The sequence below is a fragment of the Peromyscus californicus genome, unplaced genomic scaffold, assembly GCF_007827085.1.
Source record: "Peromyscus californicus insignis strain IS unplaced genomic scaffold, ASM782708v3 Scaffold_15__1_contigs__length_86483966, whole genome shotgun sequence".
NCBI lineage: Eukaryota > Metazoa > Chordata > Mammalia > Rodentia > Cricetidae > Peromyscus > Peromyscus californicus.
The window spans coordinates 40382832-40398639 of record NW_026294447.1 but is presented as its reverse complement, the minus strand read 5'-3'; the positions used below and the strand labels follow the sequence as shown (position 1 = coordinate 40398639).

The 15808-nt window shown below is 38.1% G+C and overlaps 1 protein-coding gene across 9 annotated transcripts in view; it reads left to right on the top strand.

Moving 5' to 3' along the window:
- Cep128 (centrosomal protein 128) overlaps positions 1–15808 on the top strand; it is a 366411-nt gene that overhangs the window by 305536 nt on the left and 45067 nt on the right. For 8 of the 9 annotated variants that reach the window (XM_052738688.1, XM_052738684.1, XM_052738687.1 and 5 more), the window contains one exon: positions 5549–5572. The exons of the other annotated variant lie outside the window; for it this stretch is intronic. In XM_052738688.1, the coding sequence (XP_052594648.1) occupies positions 5549–5572 (24 nt within the window). The remainder of the gene's footprint in view (positions 1–5548; positions 5573–15808) is intronic. 9 annotated transcript variants of the gene reach the window in all.

Genomic DNA, 15808 nt, shown 5'->3' with positions numbered 1-15808 from the left:
TTTTTTTCTTTAAGGTACATTTTTGTAGACACATACTTATATAACCTATTACAGTGTATCTTAAAGGAGGTATCTTGAAATGATACCTCATTTTAAAAGATAAAAGTCTTTCCTTCTTGATTTTGAAATAGCATGAAGAAACCTAACTTTAGTACTAGTTTCATAGAATTAAATGCAAGAATTTATAGCATATTGAAACAACTCCCCCCACCCCCCCATTCCTTTCTGGTCGTATTTTCCATTCTGAATTCTAGAGACAAATCTACAAAGCTTCATCCGTCCACCCCATTTGCATTCCCCACTCCTTAAACCATCACTCAGGCCCTTCTGTATTTCCCTTAAGAGTAGATACAAAATTGCATAGCATCCTTGTGAGACTCTCCCGAAGAGCCACTTGACTTGTCATGATCAGTAATGACCTCATAACAAGGAAAACCACAAAGCTAAGTGCTAATCTGGGAGCGAAGCAAGCGGAAGGCACAGAAGACACCTGCTGGCTCGCAGGTCTCCATCTTAGCAACAGTAATATCCTACCCGAGAGAACGTACTGGAAAAGTGGAAGAGATAGTTGAGTCTGCTTTTAAATCCTGCGATTGTCTCTGCATCTCAGACACTTGCCACACCAGGCCAGATAACCAGGAGTATTATTAGACACTATGTCTAGGCCAGGATTTGACATGGGTCTTACTTGCTTCTCTTGGTAACTCTGTTTGATCATTTAGTGACAGTGTTTTAAGATAAAACATTCACTTGTTGAGTGTGTGTGTGTGTGTTTTCATTTCTTTCATTAGTTCTGATTTGTTGTTTTTGGACCCTGTAGCAGGTTAGTTTGCAAAAAAAACACATAAGTAGCTAATGAAATAACAAATATACTCATAGTATCTAGTGTGATGAGGTTAACAGTAAACGCTTAGTACCTGTTGATGGGTAAATTGAACATTGGATGATTGACATACCAGTGCAAACTTCTCTAGTACCATCCATCCTCAAGAGAGTCTAGGGTAACTTTGTTTGATTATTGTAAGGGAGCATGCAATTCATGTATAGATCATAATTGCATGCATATAGTATATTCAGAACCAACTTATGCTATATTGTAAAAGTTTTTGATGTTGCTGTGTTGAGATTGTGTTTTTTAACTTTCATTTTATTTCAGTTTATTTGAAATACCTCTAGGAAATGCTTATCTTGTTGGTGATAATCAATGAAAGCTTTGTTTTTCCTGTCTTTGTACTATCTTGACATTTGGGAAAGAATGTGAGGTTATTTCTACTTTTTTAGCTATGAAACTATGGCTAACTATTAAATGCAACTGTTTGATATGAGGAAATGCCTAGAAAGAAAAATGTATATAGCACTTACATTTTGTTCCATACATATATCCTTTGGTAAAGCCATGCAGGTACAGCATGACTGTCCCCCAGATATAGTTGACATTGGGCCTGGTAAGATGACTCAGTTGGTGATGTGCCTACTGGGCAAGCATGAAGACATGATTTCCATCCCCACTTACACAATTGGACATTTTAGTATATGAGTGTAATCAAAGTGATTGGGGGAACTGGAGAAAGGAGGATCCTTCAGGTTTGCTGAGTAGTTAATTTAGCCAAATGATTGAGTTCCAGATTCAGTGAGAGACCCTACCTCAAAAACTAAGGTGAAAAGTGATTGAGGAAGATGCCCAACATTGACTCCTGCTCTCCACAGGCACGCACACACACAGGCACACGAGTTCATACACACACAGAAGGGTTGGGATTGACAAGAGGAGCCCTGGGTAGTGCTATTTTGGGGTAAAACTGAGTACTTACCTTCTAGAATAGGCTGTTTGCTTTTAGTGGGACGATGTCCTCCCTGTGGGATTTTCTTTTTGAAAGTTATATATCCATTATAATCCTTCTGTTCTAAAGAAGATAACGAAATTATGTTACTTGTAGAACTTTGACTTGGAAAAGACAGATTCATCTCGTGTTTGTATGCCAGTGTTGTTTTCTCCTATGTTCATAATACTTTTAAAGTCCTTCTCTAAAAACACTATGTTATTGTGACAAGGGTACTAGAGTTCTTCAACTGTCGTTTTCTACAGCAAAGTAATTCTTAATATTCTAATCTGTAAGCGTCTAATTCATCTCTTAAATGTGATAGCTAATTCAATGTGTCTAATTGATTGGTTCAGCTGATTCAAGTGAACTGTTAGTGATCCACCGTTCAGATACCAGCAATCCATTTCATGCTCATTTCCAACCTGGCCGACAGTCCTTTCCCATCTGCAGTGATGTTAATGAATTTGCTTCAGCCCATTCCTGAATTCTAATGTACACTACATTGTGACCATTAGTAAATGAATATTTATGGTTCACGGCAGAGTATTCGCCTCATCCTAAAAAGTTAAAATACATTTTAACAGTATGCATGCTGTAAGCTTCCTCTCAAATGTAGCTCTGTCTACATGACCTGTCAAGCCCAGAATAAATTAGAACACAGTGTCTTCCTGCATTATTCTCACTAGATAGTTTACGATGGTCACGTGTGAGAATAGCTGTTAACCCTGCACATTTAAGCCAGTGACTGTCCAGGTCCGTGGGAATCCTGTATATATGAAAATCATTATTTGTTGCCACTGTAGATGTTTCTTAAACTTTGCCTTATAATTAAAGAATTGTGGAAAATTAATTATCTAATCTCAAAAAATCCCAATGATTACACTATAGACTTTATCCTCCCTAAATTTTGTTTCCTCAAAATATTTGAAGGAACTTTTCCCTTTGATTTCTATTTTGATATTGTTGTTTAATCTTATATTCCCTTAGAGATTCATATTTTTGCCTTTGCATTGGTCTTAATTGTTTCTTTTCTCTTTGCTCCTAGTGTTAGCTATCTGGAAACATTTCCTAATGGAGAAGTAGATTTGTTTAATTCTATAATTTTTTTGTATACTATTCCTACAGTTCATTTTAGATGTTTTTATATGAAGTAAAAGAACTGGAGGTCCTTAGATAACTTGGCAGAATCTGCCATTGTATTAAAAGCCCATATAAAATTATGTGTATAAGTGTGTTATACACAATATTCATTTTCCTTAGAAGATTTCTTTTCAGCAGACACTCAATCTATGACTGTAAGGATAAAATCACTAATCCATCACCTAAAACAATTTGATTACCATGACAGTATCTTCATCACAGTGGAGGTTGTCTTCCCTTCACCTTTAACTACCCCTTTAATGTTACTACACTCATCAGGGTTCAGACTTAAAATAAGGATTTTAAAGGGTGCTGAGCCTATAGGTGGAGCTTGAAGATAAAATCTATGGCAACAACATCTGGCAATTCAAAGAGAAAAAGAAAGAACAGCTCACCAGTGAAGGTCACAGTAGAGCAATTGGTTGCATTTGTGGCCAGTTATGGTGTTCTACATTCATAAGTTTTTAAATCACCTTAATTTAAAAAAATAAGGAATTGTTTTGCTCTTAATTATGATCTATAATTCAGACTTTAAAACTATGTGGTTTAGACCATGCTCACTTATGGGAGCGATGCCTGAACTCTTACTAGCTGCTGCTGTTGTTGTTTGACAACTTGAATTAATAAAATTTAGGTTAATAAGAACTTCCTATTTCCTTAATGTCCTCATTTAAAAAATCCACTTACATTTTATTTATTTGTGTGTGGGTAGGGGCACGCCCATAAATGTCTGAGGATAACACCTACGAGTTGACTATGTGTTTCCCAGAGCTCCAACTCAGGTGATCAGGCTTGCTGGCAAGCACTACCCACAAGCCACATCACAGGCTCCTCCTGGCTGGATAGCTTTCTTTGCATTCATTTTCCATTGCATCTTGATTCCATTACCACTTGGGAAGCAAGTTGGCTGTAGATAAGCAGGCTTTAGTAAGCCACAGTAGGTGTTGTGCTCATTGGCCTTTGCTTTTAACAGATGGTGTTATTTGACTGTTTGAGTTTATAGTCCTATAGACTAGGCTTATGTTTACAAGTCATACAAATATTTAGATAAAATTCAGACATATAGAATAAATCAGATTATCTTTGCCATAAGTGTGATAAGGATGAAAACAGATGGATAGAATTCAGATAGACATAGAATAAATCAGAATAATATCTTTGCCATGAGTGTGATCAAAATTAAAGCAGATGGAAATTAAGCTCTTCTGTTTTGACATTACATGAATTTGCTTGTTTCAAGCCAGTTACATGTGTTTTCTTACAATATAGTAACCTTAAACATTATCAGCCCACAGGGCATGGGACATGCAAGGGTTGTAGATATTTGGATTCTCTGCTGTCTGTTCAGTCTACACAGGACAGTGACACATTGCTGAATGATGATGCTCCAGGTTTGCTATGAATAGGTAGCACGGTAGCAGCAGAGTAGAGACCCTTTGAGGTGCCATATGCATTTGTGACATCACTCAAACATGACACTCTGTAAGTCACCATGGAATACTGTTTTATAAAAACCATAGTGGCAAGGAGAAGTCCTACCAAGTATACTAATAAACTGTAATTAAACAAATTGTGTTGCTCAGCAGCCAGCTTTCAGTTGCCTTCCATAATATAGGGCGTTAATATGCTGACTTGTGCCCTCCTAGCCAAGTGTTTACAGGCTGTTCAACTCAGTTTCTCAGTGTGAAGACTGGGCTCTACTTATAGAACTCCTGAGAGAACAGCCTGTTGCTTCTGGTGAGGCTGAAAGAATGTGAGTCAATCTAATTAAAGGAAAGATTCCCGACTCCATAGATTCCTCCAGTTGCTCAAATGGCTGAAGAATAACACACGGCCTCGGCCCCCTGGAAAATCTGACTTTCCATCTTGAGCTTCAGACTTAGCTTCCTCTCAGATCCAGTTTTTGAACTCAGTGAATATGTCCAGTTTCCACCTTTCACCTCTAGACAGAGTTCTGATTATAGTTATTGAGTTCCAAACTGGTTTTTTCTCAATCATCTGGCTTGTTAAGGGATGCTGTTTGTGACTCCTTTAAAGCCAGTGTTTCTATAAACCAGATTCTGTAGTTACTCTAGAGGAACTCGGTAGCAGGGCCCTCGGCTGCATGGGAATCTTTCTTATTCAGAATTTGTGTCTGACTTTTAACTGTTGAAGTTAAATCTCAAGTTTACTAGATCACACACTTCAGTGTTTGCCTAATGAAGCAAGTATACTTGGTAGTGTCTTTTGCACGCCACTGCTACCACCCAGCTGTGATTCCCATATTCACACTTACATATCCTTAAGGGGATAATTTTGATAGTACAGTAGTGATATGAACTATTCCTCTCAGTAAGTGGATCTGAATTCATCACATTTTCTATTAAATTAATCCCTGAGGTCCTGTCAATCAGTAGGTGCAAGAAGAAAAGGTATTATGTTTCTTTCTTGCTGTTTTTGTGTTGCTGAGATCATCTGAGTAAGGAGTTTTCAGTTTTTATATTTTTAAAATAATATTTTGCTAATAGCAGGTAGACAGAAAAACCTGCAAACGAAGTCAGCTTACAGCTTTGCTTTAATAATTCTGTGCTATGCTTCATTTGCAGGACCGTGTAAATGCATTAGAAACGGTAAGTGGGGGCATTTTCCTTCTTGTATCAGAATTACTGCTGTCTGATGTGGATTTCAAAGCCCACCAAAGGAAGCAGTTCAAGGAAGTATTTCTAAAACCACTGCTAAGATTCAAAGTGGGGAAGGCGCTAAACTGTGTCTAAAAGGTATGTGAATATAGACTTCTGTTGAAAACTTTCAAAGTGGAAGTGTGAATGCATGAAGAGGACTGCAGGTGTCGGAATGGACATGCCAAGATGAGCTCTTCTGAGGATGACAGGATTAGTACAAATATGATCCATGCCTTGCCTGTTTTTCTTCATTTCGCCATCACTGCAAAGGTTGGGTGGCAAGCATTTGGAAGGCCAAGTTTTTAACTTACTGCTTTCACTTTTTACCATTACCCAAAAGAGAGTGATAAAGCCTGGTCAGCCCTTTTCTGACAATCTTACTTTACAAAACCTAGTATTGGGAACCATTTTAAGTACCTAGCTGTAAACACTACGTGATTGCTTTTATTTATTAGAAAAATGATTCATTTTAAAATATAAGAGAGAAAACAATGTATCTATAGTTGAAGTAAATTGTAACACACCATGCTGTGGTCATTATGGAAGAGGCTTATGTTATCATTTCAAATGAAAACTAATTCAAGAAACAAACTCCTGTGATGCCTTACATCCCTAAGAAACAGAAAAGGGAGGGGCCAGGCGGTGGTGGCACACGCCTTTAATGCCAGCACTCAGGAGGTAGAGCCAGGTGGATCTCTGTGAGTTCGAGGCCAGCTGGTCTACAGAGCGAGATCCAGGACAGGCACCAAAACTACACAGAGAAACCCTGTCTCCAAAAAACAAAAACAAACAAACAAAAAGAAACAGAAGAGTGAGAATACCCATATCAGGCACTTGTTAGATAAGAATTAGGTTTTGTGATTTGTTTTTTTTTGCTTTCCAGGTTTAGAAAATATGGCTGTTTTACTATAATGAGCATTTTTTTCACAGTAGCCATGTGAATCAGAAAAACACAAGGCTCTGGGTGTAAGTTCAGTGGTAAAGTGCTTGCCTGGCATTTGCAAGAAGACCCTGGGTTCAGTCTCTGGTACCACATTAAGTAAAGGGAAGCCAGCAAAACAGTAGAATAAATTATAGTGCTACTTTATGGCAAAATATTATGCAGCAATAAAAAGACATATTTGAAGAAGTAAAGATTGCCATGCTGTTGTGTGTGGTGAAAAGTATAGCAATGTATAAAACTTTTATGCAAATACTGGAAATGCATATTTTACATTAAACAGTCATTAAGAAACTACACAAAATACTAACAGTATCTTGGGAACAGTGGTGGTTTTTCTTTTGGTAAATTTTTAATGTACAGGAAGGAATAAAACTCCTTTAAGCAATAAAGCTAATAAGTAAAGTTTCTGTATCTCAAGTTTAAGAAATAGAAATAAATGTACCTGTTTTTATAGAGTGACACTGTCCAAATTCAGTAATTTCTTCCTTTGATTTAATTGGACCTCTCAAAAAGTTCACTCACCTCGATTTCAGTGTGATAGCATTAAGGGGGTACGGTGTTTTTTCCTCCACATTTTTACTTAGTTTTAGGAGTGTTTTGCCAACACACTTAAGACTTAAATATTCTCTTCAGAAATATAAGCAAAATGACAATGTGTGTGTTGTATACAGACTGAGAGCACGAAGTACCATTTATATACATCCAGAAGTGTATCTTTCTTGACTGCATTTGTAAAAATGGCAAAATTACAATAATTTTAGCAAGTCTTGATATCAGAGAAGGGAAAACCTCCGAAAAATATTAAAGCCTAATGCTGGATTGTCATTATCATTGTGATCGTATGTTATTTTTTATTTAAATATCAGAATTTTATCAGTGTGATATCCAAAAATTTAAGTTACAACAATGCAAACTCTTTCTCATTTCTTTGTATTTGTTGGTCTTTTTCTATACCTAACATCATTCCTAATGAAGTATCATGCAGTAGAATCTTACAGGCCTTTTCCAAGGGGTCCCCTGGAACCAAAGGTAAAAATTAAAAGTCATCATGAGAAAAATAAAAATGATTAAATGGACTGGAGTTGGTACGGTAACAGTTTTCTCAAAAATAATTATCATAAGTAAAACCATAAAAATTAAAATGCTTGGTGATAATGTTAATGCTTAAATATTATGAAGTCCTTTGACTTCATATGGCATTATAAGAAGCAGAATTTAATTCACTTGGTAGGCTTTTCAACTGATAAAGTATTTTATAGTTCATAAAATCAAATATGCTGAAAGCAGTCTGAATCATTTATTATCCTCTCATAATTCAGACTCTAGAGCATCGGCACATACTGGTGCCCCACACTTGGCTATGGCTCTGAAGGTCACAGAAGGAATCACTTGCCGTTGTGTGTTGTGGGCGCAGATGTCACTTTGCGTTTCATCATTCCCCCAGGGCTACTAATGATTGATTACTTTAAGTGTTCAGGTAGTTGTAACACCCAAAAGCAGGCTGCTCCTGTGTCGTCCCGTGACGTCATTTGTCAGTTGTCACCATCGAGTTCTGTGCCTCTGTGTCCACTCTTCCTCAAACTTCCCCTCTATTCACGGTCAGACAAGCTCCTGGATTTCAAATTACACGTCATTTGTAAACTAATTCCCAAGATCTGTCAAAAACTTCACGTTCAGTAAATATGCATTGAATGAAAAATGTTGAACTCTATGTATCCAACTCTTGTGCAAGACTGTACATAGCAAAACAAGTATAAATATTGTCAATCCATTAGTTGAGGGGAAACATTTCCCAGAAGTACATTAAATTAATTTCTGGGTCTTTCCAGATAGTACCATACATTATTTGATGTTTTACTGAGCATGAACCATTTTCCCTGTTTACCTTGAGTTTTCCTGAAAAGGAAACCCCTTCAGCTAACATATGGCAAGTTGATCTCCCAAATAAAGATAAGTGATTACCTAAGTAAAATTTCTGGATTAAAAGCTCAGCTCATAGGCAGTGGTAATAGGAGATGTTTGTGTTGACTGAAGGGGGAAAAAGGGAAAATAAGTTGTGATCAGTGCCCGTAAGGAACTTGTAGTCAGGTTAAGAAGAGATGTCACTTACATGTAAGTGAGTTACTGCTGTGAAGTAAATGGACTGCTCCCAGCACTTGAGTGGGAGAGACAGTGCACGCTGCAGCAGCTGTTACAAAGGGAAGAAGATTGGTAGCATAAATTAGAGCAGCATTGTGTCTGGGCACATCATAAAAATTACAGGTTTTGTCATTTGAAGACATAATGAGGAGAGAATTGTCTCTGAAATATGAAGAGTTTGGTAGTGTCATGCAGAAGAGAGCCAAAGGAGGCATTCCAGATTGAGGATGTAATAAAATGAGCATAGGGTTGGTCAGGGCATACTCTTAAGACCATCGATATCATGATTCTCATGTAATTATAAAATGAGCTCCTGTAAAATATGCTTATCTAACGGTTTAATGATGGCATGGGCAGGATATTCTAACCGATTCTAAAGAACAAAGAACTACAGAAAGAGAGAGGTGGTGTGGGGGGGGGGAGAAGGGATGGGGGTAGGGGGTCCTAAAGTGAATTGGCTTCTTCCATAATAGAAAGTGAAATCAATTGAAACTAGACAACATTAGTCATCTGTAAACCAGAACCATTTGCTGTCAGTTGTCTACAGCTCAGAATTACACAAACTCAACAGCAGTGCCATGTGGAGGCCAGGTGGAGCGATCTGGTGGCATTGAAAAATCCAGAAGCCTGGCTGTTGTTTTCTTTCAAAGCCCTTCATGTTTTCTCAGGGTAGATTGACTACAGCCTTTGACATAGGTAACAGTTTGTCGTGGTAATTGTTAACAGTCTGGGGCTGTGAAATGCAAACCAAAGAGTTTGGGCTTGATCTGTTACACCAGAAATCCATGTGACTTCCTTTTGAGAACCAGTTTCTACTGGTTGGCACCAGATGCTGAGATATCCTTGGGAGGAATTCTAGCTTTTCCTTGATGAATATTGGGAGCCTAAAAGTAGTAAATTTTTTTATTTATTCCATAGAGAGCTGTTAATGGCTTTTATGCCCTTGCCTGTGGTTTGAAATGCAGTATGAAGACATAGGGTGTAGTCACCCTGCCCCTGACAGAGTGATGTGGGGAGTGAAAGACTAAATAAAGATGGGAAAGGGGCATCTTGGATGAAGACCAGCTTTGGAAATGTGCTTGAAAAAAATCAAGGATTGGGAGCTCTCAAAGATGTCACTATTCTGACGAAGGACTACAGAGTCAATAAGTGGAAATTAAGGCCAAGATGAAGTAGAGAAACTATTGAGAAAGCAAGGAAGTGAAATTGAATTTGCAGCAATTCAACTTGGATCATAAATTCATTTTTCACCAATCTGACAAATCTCCCTTTATTGTTATTTTATGAACACCTTGATACTTTAGATTCTCATATTCTATTATTAAAACTTGGCATGACTGTAGTACCCCAGACATCCCCCCATATAATAGTATAGATTCACTAAGGTAAAATTCATTTCTATTAGCAGTTCAAGCATAATGAGTACTTGGAAGGATGGTGCCATGGCCGAATCTTGGAACCAAGGCTCTTCTTTTTCCTCTGTCTGCCTCTGTGTGTTCCTGCCTGGTCCATCTCTGGTCGTTATGGCTGCATTATAACTAGTAAAAGGAAAATTAAGAGATAAAAGGATGTATAGTTCATTTAATGATATTTGAAAGTTGTATACACATGTCTGTTTATATCCCTGGGCCAGAATTTAATGGCACAGTCATACATAGCTCTAAAGTTTTTTTTTTTTTAAACAAAACTATATAAACAGTGGACATTTGGAAATTCCAAAGCAAACTTCCAAACAGCCCATAATTCAAAACATAAATTATAGTGGGGCTTGTAAAATGTATAGGCTGAGATGATAATGATGTGTTTAAGTGTGCCAGATTAGCAGAAATGATGCTTAGTGAGAAATTTAGGTACTTAGATGCTTGCATAAAAAAGAAGGGATGAAAATCAAAATTAAGTTGAAGAAGATAATAAATGTAGAGAAATCAGAGAAAAATGAGAAATAAGGAAAGGACTAGGAATTGATGAACTGGAGAGAAACAACCATGCAGTGGGACTGGTAAAGTGATGTAGGTGGCTTGTCCCGCAAATTGGCTTTGAGCAGCCTGCCTTGGTGCGAGCGACCATTGCTTCTCCTAAGAGAAGACACAACCACAGATGTGGGGAATCTCCACAGAAACTGGAGTGCTGTGTAAGTTATAACTGCAATATCAGGGAAAGGGACCACATTACCAGAAAGCATAACTTCTAAGAGTAAGATTAAATTTAATAAATAGACCCATGACTGAATTCTAAAATCATGCTTAATTCACAGTCTTCATGAAATTTTTCTCCCAAAGGGTCACCAACCCAGAATAGTTTTAGATTAAATTTCCCAAGTGTTGGAGGAGTTAAGTTTCAAGAAAACTTCCTGAGACTAAGGAAGAAGGCAGGTGTACAGCTCATGTTATGAGCCGCATGATTTTATTGCAAAACCAGACAGAGTGTAAATAAAGAAAATTGATGGCTTTTCAATTATTACCATGTATACAAAATTAATGTACCAAATTATTAGAAAAATAAATTTTTAATTTTTTACATACAGATTTATTTAAAAAGCATAATCATGAGTAAATTGAAGTTATTCCTGGAATATGGATTGGTTTACCATTAGAAAATTCACCAATGTAATTCACCATACTCATAGATTAGGTAGGATTCCCTAAGATGCTCCTCTTCATTAGTAATGACAATTAAAACTACAAAGAATTGTCACTTTCGTTAATCTGTACATGTATATTATACCCATGTTTTTTGCCGATGGTATATTTTACCAAAAACAAAGAGAATTGAAACGTTATCAGAACCTAGGTATTTGTTTTGTTTTGACTTCAAAATGATTATTACCACCTCCAACAGTGATATCCAAAGAGAGCTAGTGCAACACAGTGTGACTTCCTGCTGGGGTAACATGCTCCCCTGGACGTGCAAAGCTCTTCCAAGGAGTTTCAGGCAGAAACAGTATAAAGAGAATTGCCTTTCCCAGCCTCAGCTCTGCATGTACTTTTTCTACACTGGGCTACTTGAGCAGGCTGCTGTAGCTTTCAAAAAGCCTCCTCTCTGACAGCAAGTGCTTCGGGCACTTGAGAATGTCAACACAGACGTGTACAGTAAGCATCTTTGAATATACCTCCCCAAACCAGAAAGTGAATGCTTAGTAACCACACTGCAGCCCTTCAATTCGTCAAGTGCTTCCAGACCTTTGCCTTCAATGAAGTCAAAAGGGAATTTAATCATACAGATAAATCATCATAATTAATTTTGGATGACAGAGCACTATGCAGTAACTGTCATAAAAATAGAAAGACAGTCAAGAGAATAAGGTGGATATGAGAACACTACTCTCATTTCCATGTACTTTTGTGTGAACAAAATTCCTCAATGATTAAATCTATGGAAACAAAATAAGAAGAGATACAGTGGTACCCTGACTTACTGAAACAGAATCAGCCTTTGCTCCTGAATACATAGGTTGACTGGGCACAGGGAAAGGGGTGCTATTCCCATTCCATCAAGTGATACACTTTGATTTCTTTTCTTTTTGCTGCCATTCCATATGTAAGATTTTTTTCTTAAAATTTCTTAATACAATAATAATCTAGCTCACAAAAAGTATGTAGTATCCACTTAGAGTTTGTGGTCACCAAAAATTTTAGAATGTAGTTTGTCTCTATGACAGAGTAGCAAATATAGGAGTATAAGAAAAAATTACTAGAAATTTAAAGGAAGGGGGCAGTGACAAAATTCGTGTTTTTCATGTTTTCTTTTAAAATTATTTTTTAGCCTTTGAAAATTTCATATGACTATATGTTGATCACACCTTTTATATGAGTGTATGTTGATCACACCTTTCATATGAGTGTATGTTGATCATACCTTTCATATATATGAGTGTGTGTTGATCACACCTTTCATATGAGTGTGTGTTGATCACACCTTTCATATGAGTGTGTGTTGATCACACCTTTCATACGAGTATATGTTGATCACACCTTTCATATGAGTGTGTGTTGATCATCACATTCACCTTCCACTTTCCCCATTAGCACCCCCTCGGCCTCTAGCACATCTCTCTTTAAACTTTGCCTTTACTTTTTGTAAATAATAATAATAAATAAATAAATAAATAAATAAAAGCCACTGCATCCAATTTATGCTGCCCATGTATGCATGGGTGTGGGTTCATCCACTTACCACAAGCAATACCAATGGCTAGAACCTGAAAGAAAAGTACTGTCCCTCCTCTAGTAGCCCTCAGCTGCCAGTGGCTCCTCAGCTAGTGATGGAAACCTTGGGTGCTCCTCCCCCGTCATACTGGAGTTTTAACTGGCTTGATCGGGTGCAATTAACCTGCTATGTGCTCTTGCGTGTGCACTAGCCATGTCTTGTTCAGAAGACAGCATTTCATAGCTCTCTTCCTCATCCTCCTTTTCTTTCTTCTTTCCCTTCCCTGGTCCAGTGTTCTCTGCAAAGTGGAGATTGGTAGAGATGCTCTGTAGACAGCTGAGAACTCATGGTCATAATCACTTATTCTGAGCACTTAGACCAGTTGTGATTCTCTCCACTGACTGATGTCCACCACAAGAAGATCTTCTGACCAAGGTTGAGAACAGCATAACTCTCTGGGTGTGAACAAAAATCTTTTGAATGTAGTTTGACTGGATGGCCATTTAGTGAATGAAACAGCAGGAATAGGCTCCTTTGTAGGGCCTACAATCTGTCTGGTCATAGGCTTTTGACCAGGTTTACAGTATCAGGCATGAAATCCCTTCTACAGAGTAGATTTCATATCCAATCAGAAAGAGGTCAGTTACTCACACATCATGCCACCTGCACAAGTGGGCACACATTGCCTGATAGGTCTATGTTGTAGCTTCCAAGATTCAGTGATGGATAAGACCACTGATGTCTTCTGTCTCCTAGCAACCTGCATAGTGCTTTTCAGCACTATGACAGCTAGTCAGCCGGGAAAGTTCATAGTTGATCTCTCTGTGTTCTACAACCCAAGTTGTATATAGCAATAGAATCTTACCATCTAGTTATGGTGGCAACACAGACGATGATAACAGCTGAGCTTGTTTAGGTTCTTCTAGGACCTCTCTGACTACTAACTTATAGGGAGGTAAACCATGCCTGGCTCTAAGATTGTCATTGAACAAACTTATCTTTTGGGGCATCCTTGTCCCCTGTGTTCACCTGTGCAGTGTGACTTTGTTCAAACTCAGAGTTTTTAATTATGTTTTTATTAGCTTACAAACTAGTGGGTTTTCATAAGGATAAGTCTTTGTCTTCCTTAGTTTTGTGTAACTTCCAACTTTTTCATTTCTCCCATTAGCATACATTAATTACACATAATAATAGGTTTCATTATAGTGTTTCCATACATATCCTTGCCATACTTTAATAATTTATCCCATTACCCTCTCCCTCCCACTATATCTTATCCCCTTCCTCATTCTAACTACTCCTCTTCTACTTTCAGATTTTTTTTAATATGATATATTCTGATCACGATTTCCCCTTCTCCATCTCCTTCCAGATCCTCTCCAACTCCCCATCCATTCAGCCCACACCTTCTTTCTCTTTAGAAAAAAGGCAAATAAAAAAAAAACACCAAAACAGGGCAAAACAAACAAGTAGAGAGAATAAAACCAAACAAAGAAAAAGCACAAGAAGCAAATAGAAATGTAGAGACATACAGAAAACCCATAAAAATTCAAAATCGGAAACCATAATACACAAGCAAAAGACTAGTAAAATTCTTAAAAAATGCCCAAACAAACCATTGTGAGACAAAAATAAAGAGGAAAAAAAAAACTATTGAATTCATTTAGTGTTGGCCATCTATTGCTGGGCATGGGGCCTGTCCTTAAGTATAGTTAATATACTCAGTTAGACTCCATTGTAGAAAACTAACTTTTCTCTTGCAAGTAGTTATCAGTTGTAGATAGCTTCTGGGTTAGAGGTGGGGGAAGGTATCCACTTCTCTCAGTTCTGGGACCCCATCTGGCCTATACCTTGTGCTTGCTGGTAACAGTCTCTGTGAGTTCATACATGTCTCAGTCTTGTTGTGTATAGAAGGCCTTATTTCCTTGGTGTCTTCCATCCCCACTGGATTACAGTCTTTCATTTTCCTTTTCCACAGGGTTCCCTGCACCCTGAGGGGAGGGGTTTGATAGAGATACCCCATTTAGGGCTAGGTGTTCCAAGGTCTTTCACTCTGCCTGTTGTCAGTTGTGGGATTTCATGTGTTTCCTTAGTATCCAAATTACCTTCCTGTCACTTTCAAGAACATGAGCTCCTTAAGTGGCTGTGTCAACTGTTAACCACTTATAAATGCTTGAGAAAGAGTGAGGCTCCATGAGGACCTCCCTACTCCATGACAAGCTGTTGATGGGCCCAATCTTGTACAGACCTTTTGCAGTTAATGTCATTCCTGGAAGTCAGCACTCCATACCTCCAATTCACACTTCTTTCATCTCTTGCATTCCTTCTGCCCCTTCTTCCATGATGTTCCCTGAGCCTTGGAGAGGAGAGTATAGATGTTCTGTGTAGGGCTGGACATCAGTAGTCATTGGTTAATTGTAAGTTTCTGTAGTCACTGCTGGCCAGCACAAAAAGATGCTTCTTTGACCAAAGTTGACAACAGCACTATCTTATGTATGTCCACACAGTTATCAGAAGGCAGTTTGGCAGCCATGCTATGTCCATGTAGAAAACAGTAGGTGTTGTTTGATCACTAAGGCTTATGAACTCCTAGCCATTGGCTTCTAACTAGATTTACAGTTCAAGAGCTGAAAATCCCCTTTGAAGAAGTCATCAAACCCAGTGAGAAAACAGTTAGTTATCCTCCTAGCAATCTTGTGCTGGTAAACTCATCTTCCACATTCATTTGGTACCATTGCACTTGGGGGACACAGCTGAATAAGATGTGATGACATTGTTCCCTCAGAAGTCCAAAAAGCTCCTCATGGAGCACTGTGAGGGTTTCCTATGAGGGAGGAAACTTCCACCCCAATTCCGCTCAATTTCACTGTGTCCTGTGATCAAGGTGTGTGGCATCTTCAGCAACAGAGTCTTACCGAGTTCTTGTAGAAACTGTCTGTATTATTTTGGGGGCCTCA